The sequence below is a fragment of the Silurus meridionalis genome, chromosome 6 (assembly GCF_014805685.1).
Source record: "Silurus meridionalis isolate SWU-2019-XX chromosome 6, ASM1480568v1, whole genome shotgun sequence".
NCBI classification, from domain to species: Eukaryota; Metazoa; Chordata; class Actinopteri; order Siluriformes; family Siluridae; genus Silurus; species Silurus meridionalis.
In genome coordinates this window covers 14,628,853-14,643,549 of record NC_060889.1, presented here as the reverse complement: position 1 = coordinate 14,643,549, position 14,697 = coordinate 14,628,853, and the positions used below count along the sequence as shown (strand labels likewise).

At 38.5% G+C, this 14,697-nt stretch overlaps 2 protein-coding genes across 2 annotated transcripts in view; one reads left to right on the top strand and one right to left on the bottom strand.

The window, feature by feature from the left end:
• exoc6b (exocyst complex component 6B) overlaps positions 1 to 7,297 on the bottom strand; it is a 98,060-nt gene extending 90,763 nt beyond the window's left edge. Inside the window, 1 exon segment of the mRNA XM_046850785.1 lies at positions 7,112 to 7,297. Within this exon segment, the coding sequence (XP_046706741.1) occupies positions 7,112 to 7,200 (89 nt within the window). The 5' untranslated portion in view covers positions 7,201 to 7,297.
• A 3,482-nt stretch (positions 7,298 to 10,779) lies between these two features.
• badb (BCL2 associated agonist of cell death b) lies at positions 10,780 to 14,213 on the top strand. Its single transcript, XM_046850747.1, has 4 exons — positions 10,780 to 10,931; positions 12,290 to 12,442; positions 12,653 to 12,861; positions 13,256 to 14,213. Exons 2-4 carry the CDS (start codon positions 12,298 to 12,300, stop codon positions 13,394 to 13,396), a joined length of 495 nt encoding a protein of 164 aa, XP_046706703.1. The 5' UTR covers positions 10,780 to 10,931; positions 12,290 to 12,297; the 3' UTR covers positions 13,397 to 14,213.
• Positions 14,214 to 14,697: the final 484 nt, after the last annotated feature.

The following is a 14,697-nucleotide window of genomic DNA, read 5'->3' as shown; positions in this document are numbered from 1 at the left end:
AGGGAAGACATGCAGGTAGTTGGTTTAAAAGAGGCAGATGTAGAGGACAGTAGAATGGAAAAGGATGATCCGCTGTGGTGACCCCTAATGGGAGCAGCCGAAAAAAGATGAAGAGGGGGAATTAATATTATCAGTTTTGCAGTGTATCAGAAAAGATTAAGCAGACAAAGGGTGAATGATTATAAAAGGAGGCATCTCTAATAAACTTTCTGAATAAACACTGTGGTCACTGCATTATGAATCCCTGTACACATACTCATCTATCAGTTATCCAATCGGCCAATCATGTCACAGGAGAACAATGCACAAACACATGCAGATACAGGTCATCAGCTTCTATTATTGTTAACATCAAACATCTGAAAAATGTGTGATCCCTTTGACTATAACTGTATGAATGTTGGCACCAGACAGGCTGGTTTTGAGTATTTCAGAAAATGCTTATGGAATTTTCCTACATAACCTTCTCCAGGGTTTACATAGAATGGTGTAAAAAACATCCTGTGCACATACAACTGGTCTGCAAACTGAAAACTCTTGTTGATAAGAGATATCAGAGGAGACAATATCGGTCTGGGATGACAGGAAGTCTACAGCAACTCAAATAATCTGACTTTCAATGAGCTACAACAGCAGAAAACCACATCAAGTACTGTTGTCAGCCAAGAACAAGAAGGTGAGGTTATCATATGCACAGACTCACCAAACGGGACAGCTGACGGCTTTTCTAATCCAATTATGTCTAAGCAATTAGGATTGGCCTGTTATACAGCTATACAGAGCATATTTCTCTTTATAAGTGGATAAGTCAGGTAAAATACAAAGAAATGTGATGGTAGTTATTTCTAGCTTGGGGTTTCTGTTGCTGGAACAGCTGCAGAACCGCTTTGTGCAGATGTGTTAGAAAATGATGGTTTGATACCGTATAAGGTGAAACACCCAAGATGTAAAGACAAGCCACTGATTTTTTCTTCAAATGGAAATGAGCTGTCAAGTTCACAATGTGTATTCTATTCTCACAGTTTTCTGATTGTCGGCTCGTTCCACAAGTTCATAAAAAAGTCATTCTTTCTCAACGCAGTGGGGGAGGGGAGGCTGGATTGTGTTGGTCTATAAGTGACAGAGTCATTGTGTGCGTTGTGTTTGTGTGCGTATGATGCCGCAGCTAGAGCTTTTGCTAAGGGAGAAGGGAAACAAAGCACGAGACGTCATATACCAAGAGTACAATGGCTACACGAGACAAACAAATGAGGTCAAGCACAGTCCTCATTGTGTGCCGTCAACATAAACAAACACACGAAACTGAGCGTCAGACACACAGCAACACTGCTGTGGAGCAACTTAAAGAACTGGGAGAAAGATCATGCATACGGGACACAAGAGACACTAGGCAAGTTCTCTTTGAAGAGCGTCTCGTCATGGCATCTGCACTGGCATCATTACCTTCTTCCACTTTTCTACCTCACAGTGTGCTGGTGTATGGGTTCACACAATGAAAAATAAAGGATGATTATTCAGACAGATCTGAACATAAACTTATCTTAAAACTATTACACTGTACCTCTAATCCGGCACGCAATGCCAGTGTGTCTCCACCTGTTACAAACGCTATACAATTTAATAATGATAAGCAACTCCATCTAAACAAAACTAAACCTAGCAAGAAATTCCTTAAATCCGAGTCATTTTTAGACATGCTCCATGTGGTCTTTATTTTACTTTCAATAAACTGTGTCAGTATACAAGGAGAAACTTTCGTATGTGCTTCCCTTCTTACACAACATGCACAACATGCCAATATGGGTCATGTATCAGTAAACACTGATAAGAAATTGATTGTCTAACACCACTCATTGAGACTAAAATATTTCCACACAGCTGATTTTTTTTACATTTTCTCTCATGATTGGTTCTTCAGCTATGCTGGAAGTGAGTAGAGGTAAACAGACTTCTTTTACATTCGTTTAAAATGTTGGGTCCTTTTTTCCCTTTCTAAATTTCAGCTAATTACTAATATCTGGCCTGTGTTTGAGAGCTGAACCATTATGTAACGAGGTGTGGCAGTTTCCTAAAGCACAGCGTAATAAGAATTTCAACTGCCATGATTTTACATTTGTACCTCTCCTGGTAAAATGTACTTCAATCTAATGTTAAATCCTTTAAAAATAAATACACACACTATACAGATAAAAATACTGGGACACCTGACTTTTCCAGCCATATGTGCTTTCTTCCCCAAAACCACAAAGTTGGAGGCACACAACTGCATGGACATCTTTAAATGTGGTAGCATTACATTTTTCATTCACTTGAAATAGGAGACCCAAACCTGTTCCAGCATGACATGGTTTTAATGCACAAAACCAGCTCCAGATATAGTTAACATGGTTTGGTGTTTAAGATCTTGAGTGGCCTGTTATAGAGCTCTGACCTTAACCATATTGAAACCTTTCGGATGTATTGGAACTGTGACTGCACCCCAGGCCTCCTTTAGTACCTTTACATTAGTACTTGACTTTTCTTATGCCGTTAAATGAGCGCACACGTCCACAACCAAACTCCGAAATCTTCCCAGAGGGTATTATAACAGCAAGGATGCTCGAAAGAATACAGAAATGGTTTGGTCCACAATAGAGTAGTCCCTTGATTTATCGTGGTTCGAATCTCGTGGTCCCACTTAATCACGATTTTCAATTCGACACATAACTATTTCGTTTCGCGAATGGTCCCGATTTCGGTTCATCATAATAAATGAGTAGCATTACAAGAAACTGTAGGTTTCTGCTTATTTATGGGTTGCAGTATCCTCTGACGTCAAAAAAAGGGCAGAGTTAAAGACGTACGTCACCAGATTTAAAAAGAATTCAGTGAGGTGAATCTTTAACTCAGCCCCTTTTTTGACATCATAAGACACTTTAACCAATCAGCAAGCAGAGAAACTATACATTGGCTACGCTACAGTACTGAAATACAGTAATCACTATAAATGTGATGTTTGTACGAATTTACACAAAATTCATCTCGCTATATTCTAGCAAATGTTTTCTGTGTGTTAAAAGTGTGTGGAATGATGATTTACGGCTTAAACAATTTGGGGTTTTTTTAAAGCATTTTTTGGGTGCCTTCCATTTATTGCGCAAATTACAAATTATTATGTTTTCATGGTCGGTTTTGGCACGTATCTACCACGATAAACGGGGGGCATATATCCAAGCACATGTTTCTTTAGACATTACTCTGAGGGGAAAGTGTTCAGACAATGTTTTGTCATCAATAACATCAACGACGGTTTCTGGATCACTGTAAGCTCCAGTGGTGTTTGTGTTTAAAAGCAAAATTTGAGCTTTGAAGAAAGTGATTTGGAATAAATCTTCTGCAATAATAAGGAAAAACAGAACAGTTCAAGACTCCTTATCATGCAATTTAATGGACATCTCCTTTTAATGAAAACAGTAATAAAGCTACTGGTTTCAACAGTTATGACCAGACAGACACATACTACAGCAGTCTGAACTCCAGCTCTTACAGACACTCACTTCAAATGCAAGAGACTTGACAGGAAATAAAGGACAAAATAATGAAGAAATCGAATAAAGACGACTGTGCAGGTGACAGTGCTGCAGTGTTTAAAATAAATAAATAAATATATTTTAAATATATATATATATATTTTTTATATATATATTATATATATAGTGTTATCACACTTATAAATAAAACAATGGTTTTAAAGTCATTAGACTTCTTAAAGTACAAATCCACAATTTGATCAAAACTGAGCAGTAGCTATATTGCGTTTGCGTCAGAATTATATCAATTGCAGATTTTTCATTTAGGGGAAACAAAATTCCCAGCTATGTTCAACTTTATCATACAGGATAAAACCTCTGACTCTTTAAATCTGGTTATTATATTATCATCATTATACACACAGTAATAATGGGTTCTACATTGAACTGTATTTAGGGATGTAAAAGTGAAAATCACTTGCAGTTCACTGCAGGGTTCAAAGCGTGGGAAAAAAGTAGCGGCTTATAGTCTGGAAAATACGGTAATTTTCTATAACGCTTCTGAGATGAAGGCAATTGTTATGGGATCTATAGGGACAGCTAACCTAGCAAACAACTTGAGTAGGAAATCCTCATACATACAGATAGAATAAACTTCTGCAAATTATCAATGAGCCGGCTTTGTTTTGTTTTGGGGTTTGTTTTGTTTTGTTTTGTGTTTTTGAGGCTATTGGAATTTTTTTGCAATTTTGGTTGAAATCTCCCGTGTTGCCTAGTTGTAATAGTGAGCTAAAACTGTTGCGGTTGTAATCTGCTGTTTTGTCTTTTTATCTTTAAGAGAGGAAAATATAGAGGAGAGGCTGAAGTTTACAGCGGTTGTAAAATAAACGATAAGAAAATAACTAGTTACATGGGCGTTCCGCAACCTTAAACGCAACTGCAAATGAACAATGTGGCAAAAATTGTAATCACGGGTGAACTGCTATAAAATAATAGGAGAAAAGCAAACTGATTATTTCGGGCCGTTATTGAAAAACATTTCCGCATCCAGTCACTGCTTATTGTTCCATGAACGCATGCTTTATTCTTTACTTACTTGTCAGATGTTGCTATTTTGTAATTTTCCAGCTAATAGCCTCCTAATAAACACGATTTCGCAGTGACACGTTTTTTCCAGCTCCAGTGAACGGGTTTACACTATGACTAAACCGTGTCCAATTAATTGTTGGATGCCTCCACAGGAATGAGTGTCTGAATAAGAAATAATGACCAGCTATGAGCAGAATATAGACATTACTGTAATTCGGACACGAAGCGAACGCTATTAATAACGTACCCTGGAAAATTAGAGAATATGATCCAGTGTATAGGATGAACTGCTTTGTCACTGACAAAAATAATCCAGTTTGTGAGAATTCTCATGTTACAAATGCACAGCAGAGCAGCACCAGACGCCACACAGGCTATCTCTCAAGTCCCTCCAATGAGTCAGTGAAAATATGAAGTCTTTATCAGTGTGCAACACACACTCACACACACACCACAGCACTAGGTTCGTAAACTAAAATTAGACAGCTTCTCACCAGTGTATGAATACTACATTGTGCCACTGCTTGCATGATTCACATTAGCAGCTCAGCAACATGTTTACACTGTTGGGTGCAAAAACACATTACGCCAGCCTTAACAACTGCTAAGTTAAATTAACTGATTAAAAAAAATGGCATGTTACACCTTTAAATAAAGATCTGCAGGCCACAAAGATTAGATTAAGGTATGTTTGTTAGCTAAGTAAGCAACAGTGGCAGTTTTGGCTTGTGATCTTTTACATCAAATGCACAATTGAGAGAAGTTAGCTGCTGACTTTACATGTATTTATGCAATTTATGGTTCACCTGTATAGTTTTTTTTCCCCTCTAATCAACTTTCTTACTCATTCATTTTGTTTCCAGCTATGATTTCAATAGACATTCTCTAATCCTGTCCCTCTGGACTCACCACATGATCATGTCAGAGCAACAGGAGTTTTTCCCATGCCAGGACGCAACTACACTAAAAACCGTGCTGTAAACTCATTACACTGTGACATTTCTGCCGCTCCGAGTATATTCATAACCTCATAACCATATCTGATAACTGCCATATGCACAACAAACTGAAACAACTATGTTTTGGAGAAGAAGCCGTGTAGCACAAGCCTGTTCGGCACATACTGGCATGACATTTTTAAAAATAACCCTTCCAAATAAGAAGAGGAATCTGATCTTTTCACTATATGGCCTACATACCATAAGGTATGTCGACAACTGACCTTCAACACACATAGGAGGCATTTCCCTAAACTGTCACCACACGATTCCCTGCAATGCCTTTATACTGTAGATTTCACTAGAAGTAAGAGGCACAAACATGTTCCAGCATGACTAAGGGAGCTCCATGAAGACAAGGTTGGCTATGTTTCACGTGCAAGAACTCAAATATCTGGCACAGGGCCCCGACTTCAAACATACTCAAGACTTCCTCACACAACCTCGGTGCCTGACCTTTCTCATTCTCTTGTGGTACAATGGGAATGTTGTGGTGCAATGAGAATGATGTGGTGCAATGGGAATGATGTGGTGCAATGGGAATGATGTGGTGCAATGGGAATGATGTGGTGCAATGGGAATCATTCTCTTGTGGTGCAATGGGAATCATTCTCTTGTGGTGCAATGGGAATGTTGTGGTGCAATGGGAACCAATCCCCACTACCATGCACCATGCTCCGAACCTAATGGAAAACCTTCACGGAGGTCTGGGGGTTATTATTAGAGCAAAAGTGGCTCTAAATCTGGAAAGGGGATATTTAACAGACACATATAGGGACAAACTTACACTTATTAAAGAACCTAATTCATTCTTTATCACCACATTATCTGTGTAAAGCTGTTTCGAGACAATTGTTAAAAGCCCTATACAAATAAACATGAATTGAACTCACATCTGATGATCGGGTGACCACATAGTTTTGGTTATAAAATGTAACATTAATCCCATTGGTCATTTATGTTTAAAAATAATAATAAAAAAGACCTTTCAATTGAATAACAGATACAAGCATGATCTAGTAGCGTCACTTTGGATCAGCTTTAACAGCCTGAGAGAGGATTGGAAGTGAATGTGTGTGTGAGGACAGATGTTTTGAGATGTGGTTGAGATGCATGATGTGCGGGACACGTGTTTGTGAGCAGACAGTAAATAAAGAAGTGCAGGAATGACAGGCACATGTAGGCAACACATTCATCAGAAGGTTAAGGGGAGAAACGCGGCGCGCGCGTGTGTGTGTGTGTGTGTGTGTGTGTGTGTGTGTGTGTGTGTGTGTGTGTGTGAACAGAGCAGCCTGCACATGTATGTGAGATGAATACCAAGTCTGCTCTCCTTGGTCGGTGATAATTGTTAGCAGTGTGAGAGCTGTTTAGCACAGCTGCTAGCTGCATGACAAGTTAAAGGAAGAATGTTTGGAAGTTCACGCGAGAAGAAGAACAAGAAAAAAGACGTTTCCATACACTCCTCTCGCCGATTGTTTATGAATTATTACTAACATTTTTTAACAGCAGACTTACCGGAGTGTAGGACCGATACAGTTTGTGTCGGTGCTTTCAATCTCCCGGAGGATCCGCTCGTGTTCCGCCGCTGTCTCTGCGCTCGCCATCTTCAACTCCAGCCGGAACGCCGCGCGGTGACGTCACCCCAGAAAAAGGGAGAAAAAAAAGACACAGCTGAAGGGGCGGGGCGTGTGTGTGTGTGTGTGTGTGTGTGTGTGTGTGTGTGTGTGTGTGTGTGTTGGGAGGCGGCGGGAGGGAGTGTTTCTACTTCCGGGATAAAGTTTTACTAATTAAGTTCAGTAGGTTATGAGTAAAGAATCATACGAAGGAATTACCATTTTTATTCATCATATTAGACACCAAATAGGGACAAGTGAGAAATCAGTGCAAATGAATTACACCATATCTGTGGTTTCTCGTTATAGACAAAACCTTTACTGATAGTATGTGGGTTTCCTCCTACGCGTTCTGTTGTTTCCTCCCACCTTTCAAAAAGGAGCACCAGCATGTCATGCATCTCACTTCAGCTTCCATATCCTCATTACTGTATAAATTATATACAGTATATATACAGATATATATATATATATAAATATAGATAGATAGATAGATAGATAGATAGATAGATAGATAGATAGATAGATAGATAGATAGATAGAAAAAAAAGAAAATATATATTTAAATATGTATATATTTATATATATGTGTATATATATGTAAATATGTTTGTTTTTTTGTTTTGTTTTTGTTGTTTTTTTATTTTTTTATTTATTTTTTGTTGCAGCCTGACACTGCCATGCTGGACTTCTTTCATTTAAGAATTATAGAGGCCACTGTGCTCTTAGAAATCTTCAGTGCAGCGTGTATTTTTGTAGTCTTGTCAGCTTCACTTTCTGTCTTTTACTCAATGCCACTGTCTCTAAACCATGCAACATCCAGGTCTCACCACAGTCCTATAAACTGGTTTGTGATCCTTTTATCACAAATCACTCCTGCCACTCTTCTCCACCCACTCCACCCAGCCTGCACTCTTTTCTTCACTTCTCTAACACACTCTCCATTACTTTGCACTGTTGACCCCAGGTACCTGAACTCCACCTTCACCACCTTTTATCCCTGCAACCACACCACTTCACTGCCCTCCCTCTCATTCACACACATGTACTCTGTCTTACTCCTTTTGACTTTCATTCCTCCTCTCTCCAGCACGTACCTCCAGCTCTCCAGGCTCTTTTCAACCTGCTCCCTACCCTTACCACATATCACAATATCATCCGCAAACATAGTCCATGGAGACTCCTGTCTGACCTCGTCCGTCAACCTGTCCATCACCACTGCAAACATGAAAGGGCTCAGAGTCAATCCTTGATGCAATCCAATCTCCACCTTGGACCAGTCTGTCGTTCCTACTGCAAACTTCACTGCTGTCACACTGTCCTCATACATGTCCTGCACCACTCTCACATACTTCTCTGCCACACCTGACTTTCTCATACAATACCACAACTCCTCTCTCGGCACCCTGTCGTACGCTTTCTCTAAATCCACAAACACACAGTGCAACTCCTTCTGACCTTCTCTGTACTTCCTCTTCGGCCTGAAACCATACTGTTGCTTACAAATGGTCACCTCTTCTCTCAGCCTGGCTTCCACTACTGATCAGGTGTGACTGATCAACTTTATTCTCCTGTAGTTATTGCAGGTCTGCACATCTCCTTATTCTTAAAAAATGTTACAAGCACACTTTCTCTATTCCTCAGGCATCCTCTCACCTTCCAAAATCTTGTTGAACAATCTGCCATCTCTCCTAAACATCTGGGCCGAACGACTTTCAACTCTTCATCCTCTTAATAGCTGCTCTCACTTCTTCCTTACTAATTCGACTTCCTGCTTCAGCATCTCCCCATCATCCAACCTTTTCTCTCTCTCATTTTTCTCATTTATCAGCTGCTCAAAACACTCCCTCCATCTTCTCAACACACTCTCCTCACTAGTCAACACATTTCCATCTGCATCCCTTATTCCTGTATCTTGCAGCACATTATTCCCAGCTCGGTCCCTCTGCCTGGCCAATTGATACAAATCCTTTTCTACTTCCTTAGTGTCCAACCTCTCATACAGCTCCTCATATGCCTCCTCCTTTGCTTTTGCCACATCCCTATTTACCTGTTTCCACATCTCCATGTACTCCTGCATACTTTTCTCATCTCTCTGTCGATCCCAATTCTGTTTCACAAATCTGTTTTTCCTTATGCTCCCCTGCACTTCCTCATTCCAGCACCATGTTTCTGTCTTCCTTTGTTCTTTCTTTCCAGAAGTCACACTAAGAACATTTCTAGCTGTCTCCCTTATCACTTCTGCAGTAGTTGCCCAATCATTTAACACCTACTCACCAAAACCACAAACACACAACATATCTACCTTTCTCCTCCATCATATCAGCTACCTCTCTCTCTTTACCAGTCATAATACTAACATTTAAAGTACAAACCCGAACCTCCACTCTCCTATAATTCTCCTTTCCCTGCTGTCTCTGGCGTCTTCCTCCTCTCCTTCTCCTCCTTCGGCCAACAGTAGCCCAATTTACACCAGAATCCTGTTGGCTAATAATACCTATGGCGGTCGTTGGTAACCCGGGCCTCGACCGATCCGGCATGAAATTCAGGTTTGAGATCCGCATGTTTGATATGGCACTTGTTTTATGCTTGATGCCCTTCCTAACACAACCCTCCCCATTTACCCAGGCTTGGGACTGCCACTAAGAGTGCACAGGCTTGTGCATCCATAATGGCTGAGTTAGCTTTGTGTTTATATAGCACATATGGGATTTTGCTAAAATACCTACAAGACAACTACATTTCAATCATAAAATATAGATATCTTTCATTAAATTTGGATGAACTGCATCTTAATGGTAGACCGCAGTAGTGATTTGAGATCAGAATGGGTGGTAAGGCTTCTTTCTTTGCCTATATGTTGAACAGTACTGACATCTAGTGCATGAAAACCTTAAATTATGTCCTTAAAATAAAATATTTTATTTAAATGTGCAGGTAATGTATATTACTTACATTATATAGCCTCCTTAGATTCTTAAAAAAATGTATAGACCTAAATAATATTTAACAGAAATTTACCTGTCTTAAACAATTAATCATGTATATATTTATTTATGTTTTCCTTTGGCAATAGTCAGTTAACAACGTTAATAAATAAAAATAAAAAAACAAATCCATATAAAATTAAAGCATGTGCGTGCGTGCGTGCGTGTGCGTGCGCGCTCGTGTGCTCGGTTGTTCAGCAGCCGTGTTGTTGATTGAACTGCCACTGCTTCATAACGCTAGTGGTAGTGTAGCTGCCAGGTCCTCATTTATTCCTCATTAGCTTTAATAAAACATAACCCATACATAGTTGCAGCCCAAACCATGACGTAATATATGTGTTTTTGAGATATTACGTTGAGTGTGTGTATTATTTTACTTAAATAGAAATCTACATTTATGGCAATAAATTACAATAATTAATCTGTTTAAATATATTATAAAAAACGAAATATCTTCAACAATGCTTTAGTATTTTATACTATACTATTGTATAGTACTACAATACTTTAATTATATAATCTTACACAACGCTGTAGTATTTAATCTCAGTATTAGGAAGAAAGAGACGTTTATTTGTCAGCAACAAGTCCTGTTGATGAGGCGATATAAAGCTTTGGTGCTGATAAAGATCTGGCAACCCTGCACAGAGCTACATAATATACACATTTCAGGTTACTGATAACGAAGGCGTTTTTTTTTTGCAACTGAGTCCCCGAGTCCGGCGCCAAAACCCGGTAAGTAACACTGTAGTGACCAAGAGATTCCGCCAGCTAAGACACAATCCTAAATCATTTACTTAAAATAAATAATCATGTAAAAGAGTGGAAAGTTTGGGAGCCTGCGAACTTACGTTAGCCAACCTAGCCTAATGTATGCTAATATTTATCACAGCCTGTGTAACAGCCAACTTCGATCATCCAGTGTATTGTGTTCATCAGTCAGTGTACAGGCGATCAATTTTGTATGCGATTATTTATTTAACATTGGTTCGACAAAATAATCTAACTGTTCTTAATAAATTAGTGCGTATTAAAAAAACATTGAACGAGGTTGGCTATTCTATAAATAAGGCGGAAGTAGGAAGGTTTGTTATCTATCCAGCACCCTGATTGACCTAAACATGTGATTTTATTATACATTTTTTATAAAGTTTACAAGTTGAAACAGTGGTTAGTTTACCGTATAGAAACTGTGTTTGTGTATGTGTATTAACAGTGACAGCACATTGGATTGTGTGTGTGTTGGTAATCATAATGTGACAGCTGTATTGTAAATGCTATTATACACAACTGTCTTAAATATAAACTTCAGGTTTAGTGGACGTTACTACACAGGATATTATTACACAGGATATTACTCTACAGGATCAGATCTAGAAAACAAAACAAAAAAAACTAGCATGGGAAGCCAGAGAAGTTGAAAAAGTTTCTTAAAACTCACTTGTTTTGTTTTTGATATCTGCATATTAAATAATGATAGTTACAACTCTCTTCCCCGTTTATCTGTTTGTACGTCGCCGTTAATATAAAGTATTTTCTGTACCCACCTTTTAAAATTTAGATTATTTAATAGAAGTGGTAGCTCAGTGGTTAAGATGTTGGACTTCTTATCGAAAGGTCATGAGTTTGAACCCAGAACCATCACTAAGGTGGCACCATCTGGGCCTAGAGTAAGGCTTGTTCCTGGTATCGCGATCATAATCGCAGAACAGGCAGGATTACGTGCCAGTTCATTACATGCAATGTGTAATGTTTGCTCTTAGAAAAATAAAATATATAATGAATTGTAGAGAAGCAAACAGTGATTTGTCACCTGTCCAAGCAAAATCCCTGGCATAAAATTCATTCTATTAATCCGTTACACACTGTGAGCCACCTCTATTTTTGATCGTGGAACAGCTGTTAAATTAGCTGTTAAATTCATATCTTAAACTAGCCTTGAGACATATTAGACTTATTTTCTTTGTCTTTTTGACATTTGTTTGTGTATTATATTAAGCTTCGATACATACTTTAGCGTGAACACACTGATCTGTATCTGTCTGTTACTAAGATTGAAATTTGGACACTATCTGCTTTTGCTTTTGTTCTAGTTCACGCAATGGCGAAAATATGCACAATATCTGATGATTCGGACACTTCGGGTGATCAGGAAGACACAGAGACCGAATACATAAAGGCTGAGCAGGGAGTCAAAGCCTCTCGTTCTGAGCACCACCTATCTGTTCTACGAGCCACGTCCCGAGGTGAGTCTGTCTCCAGGCTTGGGCCTGTGGGAAATGTACAGAAGCGTTCAGCTGTGTCGTATACGCCGTATCCAGGATGCACAAACACAAAAGCACAGTGGCCTGTAGTCAAAAACATGCAATCTAGATTTACATTTTTTATTTAATTTCCACACTAACATCAGGACTTATAATGCCATGCCACAATGTCTGTATTATTACTAATTGTAGGAGAGCAACAAGGTTTGACAAGACATAGGAATTTCTCTATAAATGAAGACGACTTCCAGGAGGCTACTGACGGGAAATCCAGTGCTGGAGATGGAGATACTTTCCGTCCGCGGTCTCGTTCAGCACCTCCAGCTTTTTGGGCCGCCAAGAAATATGGCAGAGAGCTGAGGAAGATGAGCGACGAGTTTGACACCTTACTCGACAAAGGGGTAAAAGTTCATAACGCTAACAAATGAGCTAAAACAGATACAGATTTCCTTCTTTATTGTTGTGCACAGTATAATGTACACTGTATACTGCATTATCATTCAGGAGCTGAGGGTGTGGCTAGCGATATGCAATTCCAGCCTCCATTTTAGCATTGTGCAAACTAGGATTACTTATTAGCAAAATAGGCTTCATAGCACCAGTGAACTAAGAATACATAATTTAACTGTAATTTAATTTTAGTTCAAATTGAAGACTTAAAGAAACAATGTTTTGCTTTTTACCTGAAATGTAACTAAGCAAGGAAATGGTGTACAAGTGATGCGGATTAATACAAACTATACTCAAATTGTAACACAAAACCACTCGTTTCATATCAAATTCCTCTTCCGACAGTTAAAGAGAGTAAGGAGCGCAGGTACAACCCGTCAGATGCACACCTCCCCCAGCTGGTTCAACTTCCTCTGGAGCCACAAAGAGTCAGACACTGAGACAATGAGCAGCCTGTCAGCACAAAACACCCGTCCTGCAGAGTGACCCATCAGTGGACCACATGCTGACAGAAAGGAAAAGAGAGAGAACCCACTGGTTATGCTGTATATACAGATCAGGTCTCATAGCCTAAAAATGGAGGAATGATTCTCTGTTTTCATGGACTACTTTAAATCCTTCCTCAGAAGTTGATGAATATCAGGACCCTGGACCCGTCACAGTCTCTAACATCGCCCGAGTGATGTTTACTACTAAAGAAGAAGAAAAAAACAGACCCTTTTCTTGGTCTTGGATCTTGTGAGAATGACCGGTTACTTCAGCGTATGTGAGATTCAATCAGAACTACTGGATACATGACAAAAGATGCACTGTCATTCGCTGCCATTTTTTTAGGGCTGTTTAAAAATGTTTCTTCTTTATGCAATGGGTTAATGAAATCAGCACAAAAACAATAATGAACAATCTTCTCGTTTTTTAAATCATTTTAAATACCCCTTTTAATTAATAAATGCTTAATTGAAGAAATAAACATACTGAATAAACAGATAATTTTCACATTTAAACATAATACCTGATCTTTGTATCCCATTTATATGTGTAGGGGTATGAAGGGTGGGTAGAAAGGACTTTGGACAGTTTTTGTGGATGTTGTGACATCTGTCGTCTAACCGAGAGCAATAAAGACCAGTAGATTTTAAAAGTCGGACCAGACGGCAGCAGGTGGTTGCGTTCATATGAAATGACTTGAATACATAAAGGCGAACTTCTTCGTAGCGCTTTTATGATTTAAAGTTTTTTAATATCTTACTATTACATTTTTTATAACCACTACAATGTGAAAAATAAAACTATATTAAAGAAATCAGTGCAGTGATTTTTTTTGTTTGTTTGTTTTTTGTTTTTAAGTAGTATGTAGTGGCAGTGAATCGATTTGTGAAGGAAATGCTGTTTTATAAAATAATTTTACATATAGCATTTATGAATATATTAGTAATTAATATATATAATATATATATATATATATATATATATATATATATATATATATAATATATATATGGATTAATGGTGTCAAAAATTCAGGTAAACTTTATTCTAGATTCTACCAGACCGTCTTGTTTTCAACACTTGTATTACTTCGGTTAAAACAGAATTGAACTGTTTGGTTATGGTGTATGGCAGGGGTCACCAACCTTTTTAAAACTGAGAGCTACGTTTTGGGTTCCGATTAATGTGAAGGGCTACAAGTTTAATAGACACAGTTTTCAGTTTGATCCGAAATAACAAATTTGCTCAATTTACCTTTTATTATATGTTGTTATTAATAATTAATGATATTCATCTAT

What these genes read in the sequence shown, in the direction of transcription:
- badb (XM_046850747.1), top strand. Translation starts at nt 12,298, where the DNA reads ATGGCGAAAATATGCACAATATCTGATGATTCGGACACTTCGGGTGAT. An exon ending in TCTACGAGCCACGTCCCGAG is followed by an intron (nt 12,443 to 12,652) that starts GTGAGTCTGTCT and finishes TACTAATTGTAG; the next exon opens with GAGAGCAACAAGGTTTGACA. An exon ending in ACACCTTACTCGACAAAGGG is followed by an intron (nt 12,862 to 13,255) that starts GTAAAAGTTCAT and finishes CTCTTCCGACAG; the next exon opens with TTAAAGAGAGTAAGGAGCGC.